General features: G+C 39.0%; 2 protein-coding genes across 2 annotated transcripts; both read right to left on the minus strand.

Moving 5' to 3' along the window:
• Nucleotides 1-41: 41 nt before the first annotated feature.
• Nucleotides 42-4,204, minus strand: lhfpl4b (LHFPL tetraspan subfamily member 4b). The gene is made up of 5 exons (XM_056729883.1): nt 4,079-4,204; nt 2,394-2,818; nt 2,051-2,284; nt 1,742-1,795; nt 42-1,260 (listed from the first exon to the last, which is right to left on the minus strand). Exons 2-4 carry the CDS (start codon nt 2,809-2,811, stop codon nt 1,770-1,772), a joined length of 678 nt encoding a protein of 225 aa, XP_056585861.1. The 5' UTR covers nt 2,812-2,818; nt 4,079-4,204; the 3' UTR covers nt 42-1,260; nt 1,742-1,769.
• Nucleotides 4,205-4,771: 567 nt separating this feature from the next.
• Nucleotides 4,772-15,288, minus strand: hdac6 (histone deacetylase 6). The gene is made up of 28 exons (XM_056730042.1): nt 14,979-15,288; nt 14,616-14,716; nt 14,145-14,255; nt 13,563-13,648; nt 13,228-13,312; nt 13,114-13,154; nt 12,921-13,017; nt 12,717-12,814; nt 12,515-12,619; nt 12,312-12,380; nt 12,076-12,202; nt 11,662-11,727; nt 11,521-11,580; nt 11,352-11,441; nt 11,174-11,280; nt 11,018-11,085; nt 10,710-10,836; nt 10,470-10,598; nt 10,186-10,354; nt 9,891-10,093; nt 9,602-9,794; nt 9,365-9,514; nt 8,306-8,480; nt 7,817-8,202; nt 7,547-7,663; nt 7,270-7,416; nt 5,997-6,125; nt 4,772-5,735 (listed from the first exon to the last, which is right to left on the minus strand). Exons 2-28 carry the CDS (start codon nt 14,697-14,699, stop codon nt 5,667-5,669), a joined length of 3,288 nt encoding a protein of 1,095 aa, XP_056586020.1. The 5' UTR covers nt 14,700-14,716; nt 14,979-15,288; the 3' UTR covers nt 4,772-5,666.
• Between the last annotated feature and the right edge of the window lie 235 nt (nt 15,289-15,523).

The following is a 15,523-nucleotide window of genomic DNA, read 5'->3' on the forward strand; positions in this document are numbered from 1 at the left end:
CGCTATTTTAACACAGTTTAATAAATCCATTCAGACAGAAATCTCTGGAATGATTTATTGCAACATCACTATTATTGCATAACAGAACAGATACATTCACAACTGCTACATGTTTAAACTCCACAACACATTCAGATCATCTGCGCCGGATGACGCGTTTACAGAGTGAGTTTCCGGTTTTCTTTTCCTCTTATTGGTTGTGGTAGTTCCAGCTTCTCAGTGAAGAGTGAGATGTGTGTCCTGAAATCAATCTGGTTGTCGTATAGTAACTGGTTTTCTGTCCCACCTGGTGCCTGCTGGGTTTGTAATCGGAGTGACGCAGTGAATTTGTGACGGAAATCGTGGCTCTGGCTTGTTTGGTTTCCATGCAGTCCTGAAACCTTGTCTAGAAAATACATTTCTCTGCACTGTACGTTCTGTCAATCCTCACAATCACTGTAAGTGTTAATAAAATGTATGTCAACACAAATGTTTTGTTTTGCTTTTATGTAAGTGCAAGCAAAAATCTCAAATCACGTTCAAGATTGAACGTATAAGGGCTGGTAAAATGATGGTAAATGAGCATTTTAAGGAAGGAATCTTCAAATAAAATCTAAACTGTACAAAACAACAGATTGTTTTAACCAGACTATGGTTAGAATTTACAGCATTTGAAGAAAAATGCAAATACAACACATCTGTTCATGCGGTTTTAGATCAGTACACGTTAGCCTATCAGTCACTAACATTCAAGATTATAAAAAATATCTGTTAACTAAAGGTAAAGACTGAAACAAACATTAAAATCTGACAAATGCAGAAAAAGTGTTCTTCGCACGTCTCGTAACAAAACATCAAAGTGTATTCATGCACAGGACATTTCTAAAACAGAAGACATAAAAATAGTCATTTTGATCGTTGACAAGATATTCATCACATTATTGACACAAATCACATTGGTTTATGTTTGTGCATCCCAAGAAATTAATCAAAAATCATTTACACTCAGCATAAATGTAGTTAAGTCGAAACTGAAATACTGTGACCTCTTTCTGTTCTCTGCTCTACTAAAAACCACCACGAAACCAGAGGAAGGTTCCTCCGTTCGGAGTGAAAAGACGCAGTTGCCTGGTGACCGTTTCTATGCAGACAGCTTATGTAAGCAGAATTCACAGGATGATGACGTAATGCTCGGGTGGAAGAGAGAAGCATCTCATAGCACCTTTTTGTCATCATTATTTGTCTGGAGAGATGTTGACAACAGGATGATAAAACGGCCATCTAAGAGGATAAGAAGTGACATCAATTACAGAAAAACAGAGATGATAAGAGGAGGTATCGCAAATATTAAAACACTCGTGATAGAAATGCCGGAAACATTATAGGTGACAGCTCAGATTTATTTCTAAATGTTTCCCAAATTACAAATTAAGAGTTTATTTGCAAACACAGATTTTAACAACTTTTAAAAAATCTGATTTTCTTATTGTGCATTCCAATTAATATTTATTATACAACAAATAAAATACAACTAACTAACATGATAAAACACAATAAAACATGATAACATTGACAAATTTGATAAAATCGTGGTTTTTTACTATCTGTTTTTCCAAATAAAATTCTCAATTCTACACTCTTTAATATAAGAAGTTAATTTATGAAGTACATTTTATGGTTAACTAAAACTAAACATATTAAAACATTTCTGTTTTGTAAATACATTAAAATATAGATATATTTCGGAAAAAAAATAACTTGCCAGTGGGTTCTGATAGCTTGTGTCTGGTTCACGCTGACAGTAACAGTCCAGTAACTGTGAAAGTGAAAAGGGAAACAACATTAAACATTTCATGAAACATCCTCATAAAACAAAAATCAGATACCCTTTGAAACTTTGTCAAAATGTTGCACTTCTATAATATTTATTGTTGTTTATAAAAACATAGTTTAATGCAAAAATTTACAAAATGAGTGGGAAAATCTAGTGGGAAAATTTTACAAGTGGGAAAATTATACAAAAAATAAATGAAGAAACAGAGACATTATCAGGGAATGATGATGTGTTTACCCTCTCCATCCTTGGCATATTCTGGCAGCAGAGCATCCTGTCGATTTCCCAAAACAAAAGCCAGTGTGGCCAGTATACCAGAATCCAGCACCCCCAGCATGGCCAGTATGTAAGCCCAGTGAACAGAGCAGTTTCCCGGGGAGAAACTGCTGACACGCTGCCCACAAAGAGCCCTCATCTCAGCACAAGCCCAAGCATCAGGGAACAACACACACGCCAGGGCCAGACAGAACCCTGTACTTACATCAAATAAATGCATGTTGTGATATTTTGTCAATGTAATGCTCGGGGTGTCCAAAGAGGCTGATTTAAAATGTAATAATAATACAAAAAACAGTCTCACCTGCCGTCAGCTGCAGCCACGCACATATTTTATAGACGGTGGCTGCATTACAGAACCTGAAGAGAGAGAGACAGCCGACGCTGGCCCACACCATGGTGAGAGAAATGCACACCAGGACAGCGGAAGACTGGAACGCAGGCAGAGGCGTCAGGGTGCGAAGAGACCCCCGGCATTCCGGGTTGGGCCAATCCGTGTCCAAGCAGATCTCAAAAAGGCCCAGGGTCCCGGTCAGAGGGGCCGGACCCCCGCCTCTGTAGTGCAGTTCTCGTGTGCCCACCCAGGACGGCTGGATGAGAATGACCACTTCGATAACAGCGAAGCAGAGAGTGCAGATGGCCCACAGCATTCCCACCGCCCGGGCACTCCGGATAAACTCCGTCTGATACAGACGGGCCACTTCAGGGGAGTGATGCAGCATTCTGCAGCTGGAGAGAAAAAACAGTCTGTTCTAGTAACACACTCAATACTCACAAGCAATAATATTTACCGCGTTATCTGGTTCCATTGTTGATAGTTGAGTGTTGGACGTCCCTCCTCATAAATTATTAAAGATGTTTTAACAATTTTGTGCTAAATTGAAGCTCAACTTTGATAGTAAATGTATTGAGTCAAGGCCCGGGGAAAAGACTACAAAATATGACTACAATACAGGATGAACACATTTTAATGACGGATAAAACTGTAGTCGCTGTATGCTTTATTTACTGTGAGCTTTTTGTTGTTCTGTATGTTTTTGTATACATACCCATATTCTCGGATATAGCTTTTATGTTAAATAATTTTGTCCAATTATTAATTTAAAGTTAAGTGTTTGGTCCATTTTGTACCAGATTTTGATGATTTAATCTAGGCTGAGAATACAAATAAAAGCACATACTGTATTTTTGCAAAAATGTCCTTTGCACATCTCTTTTGATCATTACTGTTGTTTTATAAGCTCAAACTACATTAATTGTGAATTTGTAAATGCTGTTTGAAGAAAGTAATTTTAAAACGTTTAATGACAAGATCATCTAAAATACATCCTCTTGTACGGTACATTCAGTAATATTTTAATATAAAATCCTGCAAAAATGTTCTCATGCATGTAAAGCTCTGTTTTAGTGTTTGAATTGATATGTCTTCAACAGTATAATCTGAAATAATAATTCGTGAAAACCAAAATAACAATTTTTGTGAAAAACTGAATTGAAATATTTAATTAAGGAATTTTTATGCATGAACTATATTTGCTTCAGTAACAGCAGCACTTGAACTCCACAAGTTTGTGATGTTTTTCCATTTTTTTGTGAGGAAATAAGATTTCTTTCAAAAGCATCTTGTGGGCATCAATGGAAGCAAAAACATGACCTTTTGTATAAATGACACAGATCTGGCCCTTTAAATGAAATCATTGCCTATGTCGCAAGTCCAGCTTGTTAAACACACACACACTAAAAGAAAAACACAAACAGTGCCAAATAAAGCGAGAAAGGTAGATACGAAATATAATGCTAACAGAAAATCATCACAACCCAAACCACAAAAGCTTATCTCTGTACATTACACAATGTAAACAGGAGAAATAAATAGAAAAGTGAGGCTCTGCAGGAAATTAATGGCAAACATCAAATCAATAACCAACACAATATCTAATCACAGAACAGCTTATAGTAACAGTGTGTGAGAGAAAGAGAGAAAATGACCTGAACGCAGGGCTTCTTTTCTTGTGGGACTACGGCAGGACGTGCGACATTAAAAACAGGCCCACAGCAGTGGCAACCATCTTCCTCGAGTACAAATGGAGGGAGAGGAGGGAGGGGGAGGTCAGGGATGCTCTGATTGGTGGGAAGGGTCTCTGCGCACATACACACACAGGCAAGCAGAGATGGGTGATGCAGGATGATTTACCATTTGCTGTGAGGAGAGAGAGAGTCATGCGTGTAAGATGTCATGTGAGGGAAGAGACTGACGTGATGCAGGGCTGATGTACAGTACGTTAGAACAAGAGATGGAGAGATGAAGAGGAAGCCATTAGATATCTGAATGTTATTAGGTTGAAACGTCATCTGTGTATCACATCTGTTTTTTAGTCACATTTACTTGAGAAGCAAATCTTTGGAAAAAATATATTTAGAATATAGTCTACGCTGAACAAATGTTTGCAAAGAGTGTAAGAAAAATAATAAGAACATTATATCAAGTAATCATCACACTTTGTTGTTTTTTTACAAAGCAAGGCCTAATATCATGTATTTTTGCTTTGCAAATAAATGTATCGTAAAAAACACAAAGTATTTTTGTCTTTTTTTGCAGAACAAATATTTTATTAAGAAAATAATTTTTGCAGTGTGAAGCAAAAATATTTTAATATTTGAAATATTAGCTCAGTGGTGAGAGCATGGTGCTAGCAACGCCAAGGTCATGGGTTTGATCCCAGGGATTGCTCATACCCAAAAACAAAAAAATGTGTAGTATCGTGCAATGTAAGTCGCTTTGGATAAAAGCGTCTGCCAAATGCATAAAAAGAAGATTTAAGCCTTTCACAAACAAGATCATAAGATAAACATTGCTTTGTAAGAACACTTGAAGGTTTTATTATTTAGTTTGCAATGTGTACCAAAAGTTACAAAGTTGATTTTCAGACAACATAAGAGCATACAATTGTGTTACTATATCATGTGCAAAGAGAACAAAAGGAAATGTAACAGAAAAATAGCTCAGCTACACAGAGTCTTCATACTGTTACTGGATATATTGCACTATATATTGCTTTATCATTAAGGTATTATATTTTATATAATCTGATCATCGTGGCCTGGAGTTGAGCAATAAAAAAGGAAATGTGAACAGTACAGTGTAAAACGTTGCCTGTGACTTGATATACAATTCTTTCAAAATCCTAAAAAGCAGGTTGATGGAAATTTGTGAATTAAGCACCATGCTTCCGGTAAACTATTATTGTTTTCGGGGTAACTGTATAAAATAAAATGACAGGAAATTAAAAAAGTTACACATGAATTTGCACAGGACTTTTAAAATTTTGATCAAGATTTAGGATAGTTTGCAACATAATTCTAAAAGAAGTATTTTGGCAAATGGCCTTCGTTGGCACGATAACAACCAATGAAGAACATCATTCCAGATGAAGATAAAGGTGACAGAAGTGAGTGAGAAAAACACGCAATAGAGAAAAATACTTGAATTTAACACACAAACCACAGAACAAAATACACGCACACAATAACACACACATCTCTTCTGCTTGTTTGGCCATGAATGCTGTCTGCAGGTTTAGTTGAAAGGAGCCATCTCCTCTCCAAACTTCATTAAATGAGCAGAGTTTTTGACTTCATGGAGCGCCTGCATGTGCAGAGAGAAAGAAAGAGAGATTAATACAGGTGAATTGACGAATTTATGACGGCTTTTGTTTTTGTTAAACAGCCACGTGTGCCCCTGATCTTCACCAGCCTACAGAAATCGCACAGTAAAGAATAAATCCTCTCTGAAGTCAGATCAGATTACAGCATTAACCGCTGTACGTGACTAAATTAAGCTCATAAATATGTTAATGTGACGTTGAGCAGAAGTCAGAATGTCAGTCCGTCATTGAGATAAACTCACCTTGTTGTGTACGTATGACTCGCAGGCATAGCACCAAACCGAAAGATCAGCGAAACTCAGTACCAGAGGATGACCCGACAGCTGCCCGTGGGTCACCATGTGCTGGTTTACATAACGCCCGCAGAGCACCTGAAAACCGTCCACACCACAAACACAGACATATGAAACCGCACTCTTATGATATTTTCAACCACATGACGTTTCATATTCTCACTGTCAACTGGCTGTGATTTAAGCATTATATTATTCATAATTCATTATTTTTGGTCATTTTCACATAATAAAACTAACTTTAAAAAACATTTCCTAAAAAGCAGTGGTTTTGGTTAAAGTCTCTGCCTGACAGCAACAACATGGAATCTACATGACACAAAAACAAGAAAAGCATTGAATGCCATAAAATATGAAAAGCTAAAAGATATGGCAACCCATCGGTAACCAATGAGATTTTACATTATCAATATGTTACATTCTTATGCCATTGTTTTGGTTATAATTTTGCTAATCAGGATTCATACATTAACCATTTTCTTTCACAAAAACATTGTTTTCAAATCACATTTGGATTACATTAATGTTGGATGTGTTTGCTTTAAAAGTTTTAACACTTGTCTCATATATATTTGACCCTGGATGACAAAACCAGTTTTATGGGTCGAAATTGAGATTTTTACATTATAGATAGATTGATAACATTTCATCCTAAAGTTGAATAAACAAGCCTTCTATTGATGTATGGGTTGTTAGGATATGACGATATCTGGCGGAGATACAACCGTTTAAAACTCAGGAAACTGAGGGTGCCAAAAAATCTAAATATTGAGAAAATGTCCTTTGAAGTTATTAATCTGAGGCACTAAAGCATGCAATCCACTCACAAAAATAACGTTTTTATATTTTTTCGGTATGAAATTTACTAAATATCTTCATGGACCATGATCATTACTTGATTTTTGGCATAAAAGAAACATCTATATTTTTGACCCATACAATGTATTTTTGGCTTTTACTAAAAATGTTCCCGCGCTACTTAAGACCGGTTTTGTGATAAGGGGTCACATATAAGGACTTATATCTTCCATATTAGAAGATAACAAAAGTTTTTGATTGAATTAAACAGAGGAAACAAAGTCATCAACATCTGATATGGCATTAGTCTGTGTAAATTATGGGATTTTCATGTTTAAATAAAATGTCCTTCTAACACTGGTGCTCCATTAAATTAGTTTTGCACACTGTCAGAATACACGCGTGTAATTTGCACATGAGTAACCTTGTAGCAAAAGAGACAGGTCCAGTTTTCAGCATCCCCTCCACAATCTTCACATGGAAGGAAGACGTCAACGCCACCTGCGGGCACCGGCCGCACGGACTCCAAGTGTGGGCACCATGACAACGGGTCCACCACGAACATCGTCTCCTGGCAACAAAGACAAATAATTCGATTAGCGCTCAAATCGTTGAGTGGAGGGGTATAGAGAGCAGAGATAAACACGCCACTCTGCTATTACATTACACACAGGAAACAGAGAGGACTCAAGATTCTTTACCCCATCTTCATCTTGGGCTCCACACACCAGCTCAAACACGGATTTCTCAGTGTACCCACAGGCCCCTTTATGGTCACCGGCACCACCTGATTCTCCTGTGGTCTCAGACTTCAGCGTCTACCAGATATTTAACAGAGAGAACATCATATTTTAAACTTGAGTTTTAAAGTAATCCTAATCCTCTGTTTGTTTTATCTACATTTAACAACGTTGACAAAACATTTAAACAATGTTTGCAAGTCAAAATCTTTTGTTAACAGGAATGCTTACAGATCCCACTGTTGTCATGGCCGTGGTCCCATTTTCGTCTTTGCTGTTCTCTGACACCAATTTCAGAGGTGAATCTGACATCTGTCCGGCTGAAGGTTTCACCTTACGTCTAGCTCCTCCAATGGGAACTGACGTTGGGCTGGGGTTAGACGAGGCACTCGTGTTTAAATCCAGAGCGAGCATGCCCTGAGCGAGGTCATCGAGGCCGGAATGCTCGTGTGCAGCAGTGGGCGGAGCCGAGGCTTCGGGGGAGACGTGATGCTGCGGTCCCTGTCTGAGAGTTTGGGAGGGGGTGGACTGGCGAGGAGATTTCTTGCTTTTGCCCACTGATGTCCGCTTGCTTTTGGGTTCTGGAGATGGTAAAGACAAGCGGAGAGACTCTGGTACTGAAACAGACAAACACATCAATGATATACATTTGATTTGACAGATATGATTCTACATTTTGTGATGCATTTGTTTGTCCGCCTCAGTTCAGTGCAAACTCACGCTGTATTCTCAGGGATCTCCAGTAGGGGGCATGAGCGCGGAGGACATTGTTGATGGTGACAGCAGCACTGGGGTGAGGAGGGTTTAGGCTGGACAGAGCGGGAGGGGAATCTCCCAGTAACATACTGGTGCACATGGACATGGATTCAGAGATGGAGGTGAGGTTATATCCTCCCTGCAATAAAACACGGCAGAAGTTAAAATCTCTTTAAAATACTACAGACCAAGACAAGTGACTATCCATTGTCATTTATTAAAATATTGGACTAAATATTATTTGAAAAACTTTCAGTTTATTGCTACGGTGTTTCTCATTTACATTTAGTTTGAGGCTAACGTTTCACAATATACCAATACTAACAATAATAGTGATATTAATAACTGAAGTATTAATATTATTATTAATATAACACGTATTATAAAATCTTAAAGTAAAAGTTGACCCTACATTTTTTTTACAATTCTGTCATTATTTACTCGCCCTCTTGTCATTTCAAACCTTTATGACTTTCTTCTGCAGAACACAAAAGGAGATATTTTGGAGAAAGTTGGTAACCTTACAGGACTGGAGCCCATTCACTTCTATTGTATGGACACAAAACCAATGCAAGTGAATGGGGGTCCAACATTTTTCAAAATATCTTCTTTCGTGATCTGCCGAATAAAGAAAGTCATACAGGTTTAAAATGACGAAAGGGTCAGTAAATAATGACAGAATTTTTATTTTTGAATGAACCATCACTTTAAGCTTCCTGCAGCGCTGGCAACGCCAAAGTTTTGGGTTTGATTCCAAGGATGTCACATACTTAGAAACAAATGTAGAGTATAATGCAATTTAAGTCGCTTTAAATGAAAGCATCTGCCAAATGCATAAATATAAATAGACAGCATGAGAATCTGGATTCGTTGGCCAAAAAACATAAAACTGTAATATTTGAAATGGTAAAAGTAATAATTAGGTAATATTTAAGCAAACAATAAAAATGCTTTAATATAAACATAATAGCTTATTCAAAATATTTTATAAAACTACAACAAGGCAAAACTCCAAACACTCACCTCTAGTATGACCAGCACTCTGCCGGCTGCTAGGCTCATTAACATGTGGGTGAAATGGGCGTAACCCTCAGGTGTGACCTGATACCCTCCTAACGGATCGCCCCGTGCCGCATCAAACCCAGCAGATACCAGCACCAGCTCCGGAGCAAACTACAACCCCAAATTTTTATTTACCAACTAACATGTTTCTAGACACTGAATATGAAGTCTTTGAGAATGAGTGTGCGTGTGTTATACCTCTCTGGCGATGGGCATCACTACATGATGGAAAGCCGCCAGGTATTCAGCGTCTCCCATCTTCCCTGCGTTCCAGGGGATGTTGACATTGTAACCTTTTCCTTTCCCTCGTCCCACCTGATCATAGTTAGCATCCTCAGAGCTGGGGAAGAACGTTGCATCTTCGTAGCGATGCAAAGAGATGTACAGAACGCTGGCAGACAGGAAACACTTTTACGTTTGAAAAATGTCCCATAATGCACTAGATGACTTTAAATGAAATGTGAGCAAAACTGTAATTTAGGCAAACCTGTCATCCTCATCAAAGATGTGCTGTGTGCCGTTTCCGTGATGAACATCCCAGTCAAGGATGAGGACGCGCAGCGATTGGTTGGTGATGCTCTGGGCGTAGCGTGCCGTCAGCGCAGCGGTGTTAAAGAAACAGAACCCACAGGCTTTGTCTTCCTCTGCATGGTGACCTGGAGGACGGACTATAGCCACACCATTTCTCACCTACAACACGAAACAAACAGTTCTCGATCTCAAATATAAGCAAAGATAAACTGAGATGTAAAGTTTTGTAATGAAGAATCAATAACACAGACCTGGCCTGTAAGAATGGCCTGTACGGAGTTGAAACACGCTCCGGCAGCCATCAGGGCACATTTATAGCTCTCATTACTGATGAAAATAGAATTGTAATCGTTCCCCAGTCGATGAAGATCTCTGGGTTTCATGCGCTCTGTGTTCTTCATCGTGCTGATGTGCTCCGAACTGACGCGAGAGAGAATCAACATACATTAACCCAAGAAACGATCAGAAAACTTGATTTATCACGCAAATAAAATACAGATATTTTACTGAAATACAATATTTGCACACATTTTACCTGTGGCATAGTGCCAGCTCTTCTTCCGATGCTAAGCGAGTGGGTATCCGATGGCAGCGAGACAGCAGGCCCGACTCCTCGTGACGGGCAAAGATTCGTGAAATTCTCTGAGGGAGTTCTGGGTGATGACTGTGGGAAGAGATATTTCCTTATTTGATGTGACGACATACGCCAAGGGATGCTCTTCTCCCACATCACAAAGATGCAGGATGATATAGATCAGCGCCGCTCGGCTCTCACCTATCCCAAATGTTGTGATGCAGCATCATCATTTGGTCATAAACCAGCCCGGTGACGGAGGAAGAGATCTTTACCTCTGTACATACCGGAGCGGGCAGGGGTGTGACATCCGACAGAGGACCGCCCTCTAAACATCAACATACACACGTTTTGAAATTTTGTTGCCATATGAAACAAGTTTAAACTCTTATGGGAATGTTGGGAAAACTAAAAAAGGACTGAAGAAGGATGACAGGATCTTGGTTTTACATGTTACACAGATAAAACGATCAGGTATTTGTTTGTAAATAATTATTTTGAGCTCATACCAAGTGTCTGAAGACTCTTCCAAAATGGATACAGGGCTGAGGTGGTCTGTGAGATGGACTTTAGTGCACTGCAACAATACAAGAAAACTATTTCAAAACCAACATGCAGAAGGAAGATACAATGCAGATAAACCATGAGCGTCTCAGTTTCTTCACCTTTCACTCGGAGCACCAGGAGAGGTCAGATGAGGGCAGGGGTCGCCCAGAAGTGACCTCACAGATGCACAAACGCCCTCAGCGGTGGACTCCAGGTTATATCCACCCTAACAGAACGAGATGTTAAATCACAAGAAGAAATATTGTGCAATTTTTTTATTCCGTGTTATGATTTTACCTCAAGGGCCATCACGAGTCGCCCCTGTGCAATACCTTTCAGCATGTGAGTCAGAATAGAGAAACACTGTGGACTCGCTCGCATCTCACCCTAAACATACCAAATGAACTGCTTTACAAAAGGACGTCACGGTATATGCAGAGCATCAAATATTACATCTGTTGCACACCTTCGGGTCTCCGATCACCGAGTCAAAGCCTCCCGCCACTAACACCAGCTGTGGCTGAAACTGTGCGGAACACACACAACACAATTATTAAACAAACACTTCATCCAATGTCCATGCGATTCATCCGAGAGCTGTTCGTACCTCGTACGCCACCGGCAGGAGGACCTGCTGGAAAACTGCCACGTAATCTCCATCTTCCATTCCTGTCTGAAAACAGAGGTCAGAGGTCACTCAAGTGCCGTACTTAAAGGAGCCATATTCTATATTTGTATATTTTCCCTGATAATTTGCTCTCCTTATAATATGAAGGTTGTACTCCTGTGGATCCTTTAGAATGGGTAACACACATATAACTTAAGACATCTGTATGAAAATCATCACTTGCATAATTGTATAATTGCTGCATGTGCACAAAAATTAATCTTTCAAATAGCGTTTTTGGCAAAAATCTGGGCGGTAAATAAGTTGCTTAACATAGAAAGCGTGCTCATATGTAAACACGGGTGGTCGAATAACCACCGAGATGTCTTTGGAGGGGGAATTTGTGATATTCACCTTGTTCCAGGGTATGTTGATGTTGTAGCCCTGACCCGCTCCTGAACCTACTGAACTGCTCGAAGACTCTTTGAGGTGAGGCCAGAACGAGCCGTCTTCATATCTGTGCACTGAGAAATACAGCACACTGAACACAAGAAGAGAGAACAGAGATGAGACGATGACATCGTTGCCCAACACGCGGTGCTTAATCTGTGGCTGACGATTAAACAAGAAGAGTAAACACACAAGTGTACCTGGGATCCTCTTCAAAAATATACTGGACTCCCTGGCCGTGATGCACGTCCCAATCCACAATCAGAACTCTGGGGGAAAATACGCGACATTCAAGCATGTCAAACCGGGTTGAAAATACATCATTTGCAGAATATTCTGTGGAAAATGAGGTTGGCCTGAAAAAAATAATACTGTACGTGTATTAAAAGTAGTCATCACTCACCGTTCCACTCCGTGCTGTTTCTGAGCGTATCGTGCCGCTATAGCCAGGTTATTGAACATACAGTAGCCGTTCATCTGATCTACGTGAGCGTGGTGACCAGGAGGCCTGTGTGTATGCAGATAAACAAAAACAGATCTATGAGTAATTCGAAACAAACAAAATGCAAGATGATGGTAATGCAAAAGAAAAAGTGCTGTACAACCTGACGACACAGAACCCGTTACGCAGTTGTGACATCATCACCTTATCCACCATTTGGAGAACCGATCCCACCGCCAGACAAGCCGAAGTGAAAAGTTCCTGTGTTCACAAACAAAGATACAATCTTTCTATATTAAAACCAAAAGCTTCTGTCCAAAATGTTTGAATGAATAATCATGAAGAAGACCTGTGATGATGGACTTACAGGATGGAGATAGACCGAGTCATATTTATCGGCAAGCGTCTTCAGTTCTTCTTCGGTCATATTCTGTGTGGATCTCATCAGCTCGATGTACCCTTTCCTGTACAAACAAAATAGATTACTCAGATTTTTACTCTTCAATGCACAGTAAGAAACGGATGAAAAGCGTCTGTGTTGAATGTAAATGTTTACGTACGTATGAACGAGTAAGAGATCGTCCTCTGATGCAGCTTTGGCCTGAAACACACACAAACATTATTTGAAGCACAATAAAAGGACCATTTAAAACATAAAATCACAAGAGAAGTACCTCGACCCGTACGCAGCGTGCCAGCAAACACTCTTTATCCAGCGTGTCCATAACAACAGCCACTCTCTCTGGGCGCTCTGGATGACTGAAAAATAAAACAAGACAACTTTCAATCTTCTGTTATATACTAACTGTAATTAAACTATGTGACCTATGTGAAATATGGTTTAAAAGTGAAGAATAGTAGATATGGTCTTATTAAGCTTTTAACTAAAAGACATTTATTTACACATATTTTAATAAATGCTCACTTCTATTGTGTCTCGGAATGTTGTATAGCCCGTGAAATCTAAAATACGTGAATCCAGTCAAAAAAGACAACATTAAAGCCTCACCTGCTGTCCCAGAGGCAGTGATAGCGAATGAACGCGTCCACGTAGACGAGACCGGTTCCTGTTGCTTTAGTCTTCCCCCGGACATCCTAAAACAGATCAAAACATATCCCACTCACACAAGCCCATCTTTGTGGGTATATCACAAAACAATAAATAAACCACTTGTATTGGCAATATTTTTAAGATCTGATCAACCTATGGACAATTGGTTAAGCTGTCGATATGTGACCTGCATCGACACATCAAATGTAAATATATATTGTGCTTTTATTCATTTAAAAACTTTGGGTTGAGCTTTCCTGATTACTTCCTTTATTTAAGTTTATATCATTCTGTTACTTTACTGTTATACTATTGTTTTATTAGTAACAGACATATAACATTTGTATTAATTTATCTACAGATAGACAAACCGTTCTGTAACAAGATGTAAGCACAACAGAAACTAAAAGATGTTCTGGAAAAAATGCTTTCATGGCTGGATCAAAAAGGGACAAACCCAATAGTTTCTTGCTTCATTTAACCCAACAGTTGGGCTCCTATTTTGATCCAATAATTGGTTCTTGATGAACATGAATTTACCAGGTTTTGGAGCTGACTCCTCATCTCCTCCTCTGCTTTACTCTGATCCATTCTTCCCTTCCTCCTTGCCCCCTGCAGGCTATTCCTATGGCTCGGCTTGCTGTTCTCTCTCTGGAGAGCACAGAAGAAGTCTTAAAACACAAAGATCAACCCCCCAAACCGGTATCTGTAGCTCAACTGGTTAAGCATTGCCCATTAAACGTACTCTTGATATTCAGATGATGAATCTAATATTTAGAATCAAATGTGTTATGCCTGACAAGTTTTGAAGGCGCTAACAGAGCAAGAAACTGCGCAGAGCAAGTGGGCAAACTCCAAACGTATCTGTGGATTATTTACTAATGAATGAGATTACTCGTGTCACATTGAAAAGGCAAAAGTCAATCATCAGCATACAATGACTGACAGGTGCTGAACTGTGCATTGATAAGAAATAATGAATGAAACATCTGGTAATGGATGATGTCTTACGGTGCTCCGCATCTCCTGTGTCCCTTTTGGAGATCCAGAGGAACCTTTGGAGTCTCCGGAGACATTTTCAGGCACAGAATCCATTGCAGGACTTTATGACTCTGAAGCAAAGATCAAAGAAGAGATGTAATGCCTATCAGATTTATTTCCTCATTTAAAAATGGCATTTCTGAAAAATGTACAGTAGAATAAATGGTGTAGTATAACAGTACAAGAATAAATTAGAACTATATCTTATATAGCTATACATATAGCATAACCTTAAAAGATTAAATGCATATATTTACTATACTTATAATAAGAAAGTTGCAAACCATTGTAGTATTACATTGCTTAGAAATAACTTTTTAGAGATTTACTTACTGCTTTTAGAATATGTTGCGAATGTTTGCACAGATAAAATGCACTGCGATTCAAAACTGATTCAAGATCTGCCAGTCGTATGAGCAACACACCCTTAAGTTTCCATGTCTGCTTTTACTCTCTGCACTGGACATAAAAGTGAGGACTGGACGTGCCAAAATCGGGGCAACATAGCGAAAACAAACGTTGAGATCAATTTTCATCAGTGTGGATATAAACAAGCAATATTTTGTGTTTGGAAATGCTAACCGGCTAACAGCTCACGTCACTAGTAGCGCGCCATTGACTCGCTTCAAAACATATTTGTCTGTGGGCGCTAGGGGGCGCTAAACGCGAACGCTCGTGTTTAAATTTATTTGTAATTATTTGTCATACACTTTTAAAATAAGCACAACGAATTTATAATGATTTTACCAAGTAACTGCAAAGGACTATTATTGGTTTATTTTCAACATCGTTGAGTAAAGTGTAATATATCATGTGACTAAACTGTCCGCGCGATGACTCATGGGAGAATATTTCGCAGAATAATCATAATGAGGTAC

This window comes from Triplophysa dalaica, chromosome 18, assembly GCF_015846415.1.
Source record: "Triplophysa dalaica isolate WHDGS20190420 chromosome 18, ASM1584641v1, whole genome shotgun sequence".
Classification (NCBI taxonomy): Eukaryota; Metazoa; Chordata; class Actinopteri; order Cypriniformes; family Nemacheilidae; genus Triplophysa; species Triplophysa dalaica.

Bases quoted from the DNA above. Each gene is read 5' to 3' on its own strand.
- lhfpl4b (XM_056729883.1), bottom strand. From the start codon at position 2,811: ATGCTGCATCACTCCCCTGAAGTGGCCCGTCTGTATCAGACGGAGTTT. The intron at 2,285-2,393 runs GTGAGACTGTTT...ATGTAAGTACAG, and splicing joins GTGGCTGCAGCTGACGGCAG to GGTTCTGTCTGGCCCTGGCG. The intron at 1,796-2,050 runs GTAAACACATCA...TCACTTTCACAG, and splicing joins ATATGCCAAGGATGGAGAGG to TTACTGGACTGTTACTGTCA.
- hdac6 (XM_056730042.1), bottom strand. From the start codon at position 14,699: ATGGATTCTGTGCCTGAAAATGTCTCCGGAGACTCCAAAGGTTCCTCT. The intron at 13,649-14,144 runs GTAAATTCATGT...GATCTGTTTTAG, and splicing joins GGAGTCAGCTCCAAAACCTG to GATGTCCGGGGGAAGACTAA. The intron at 10,837-11,017 runs GTATGAGCTCAA...GTTGATGTTTAG, and splicing joins GAAGAGTCTTCAGACACTTG to AGGGCGGTCCTCTGTCGGAT.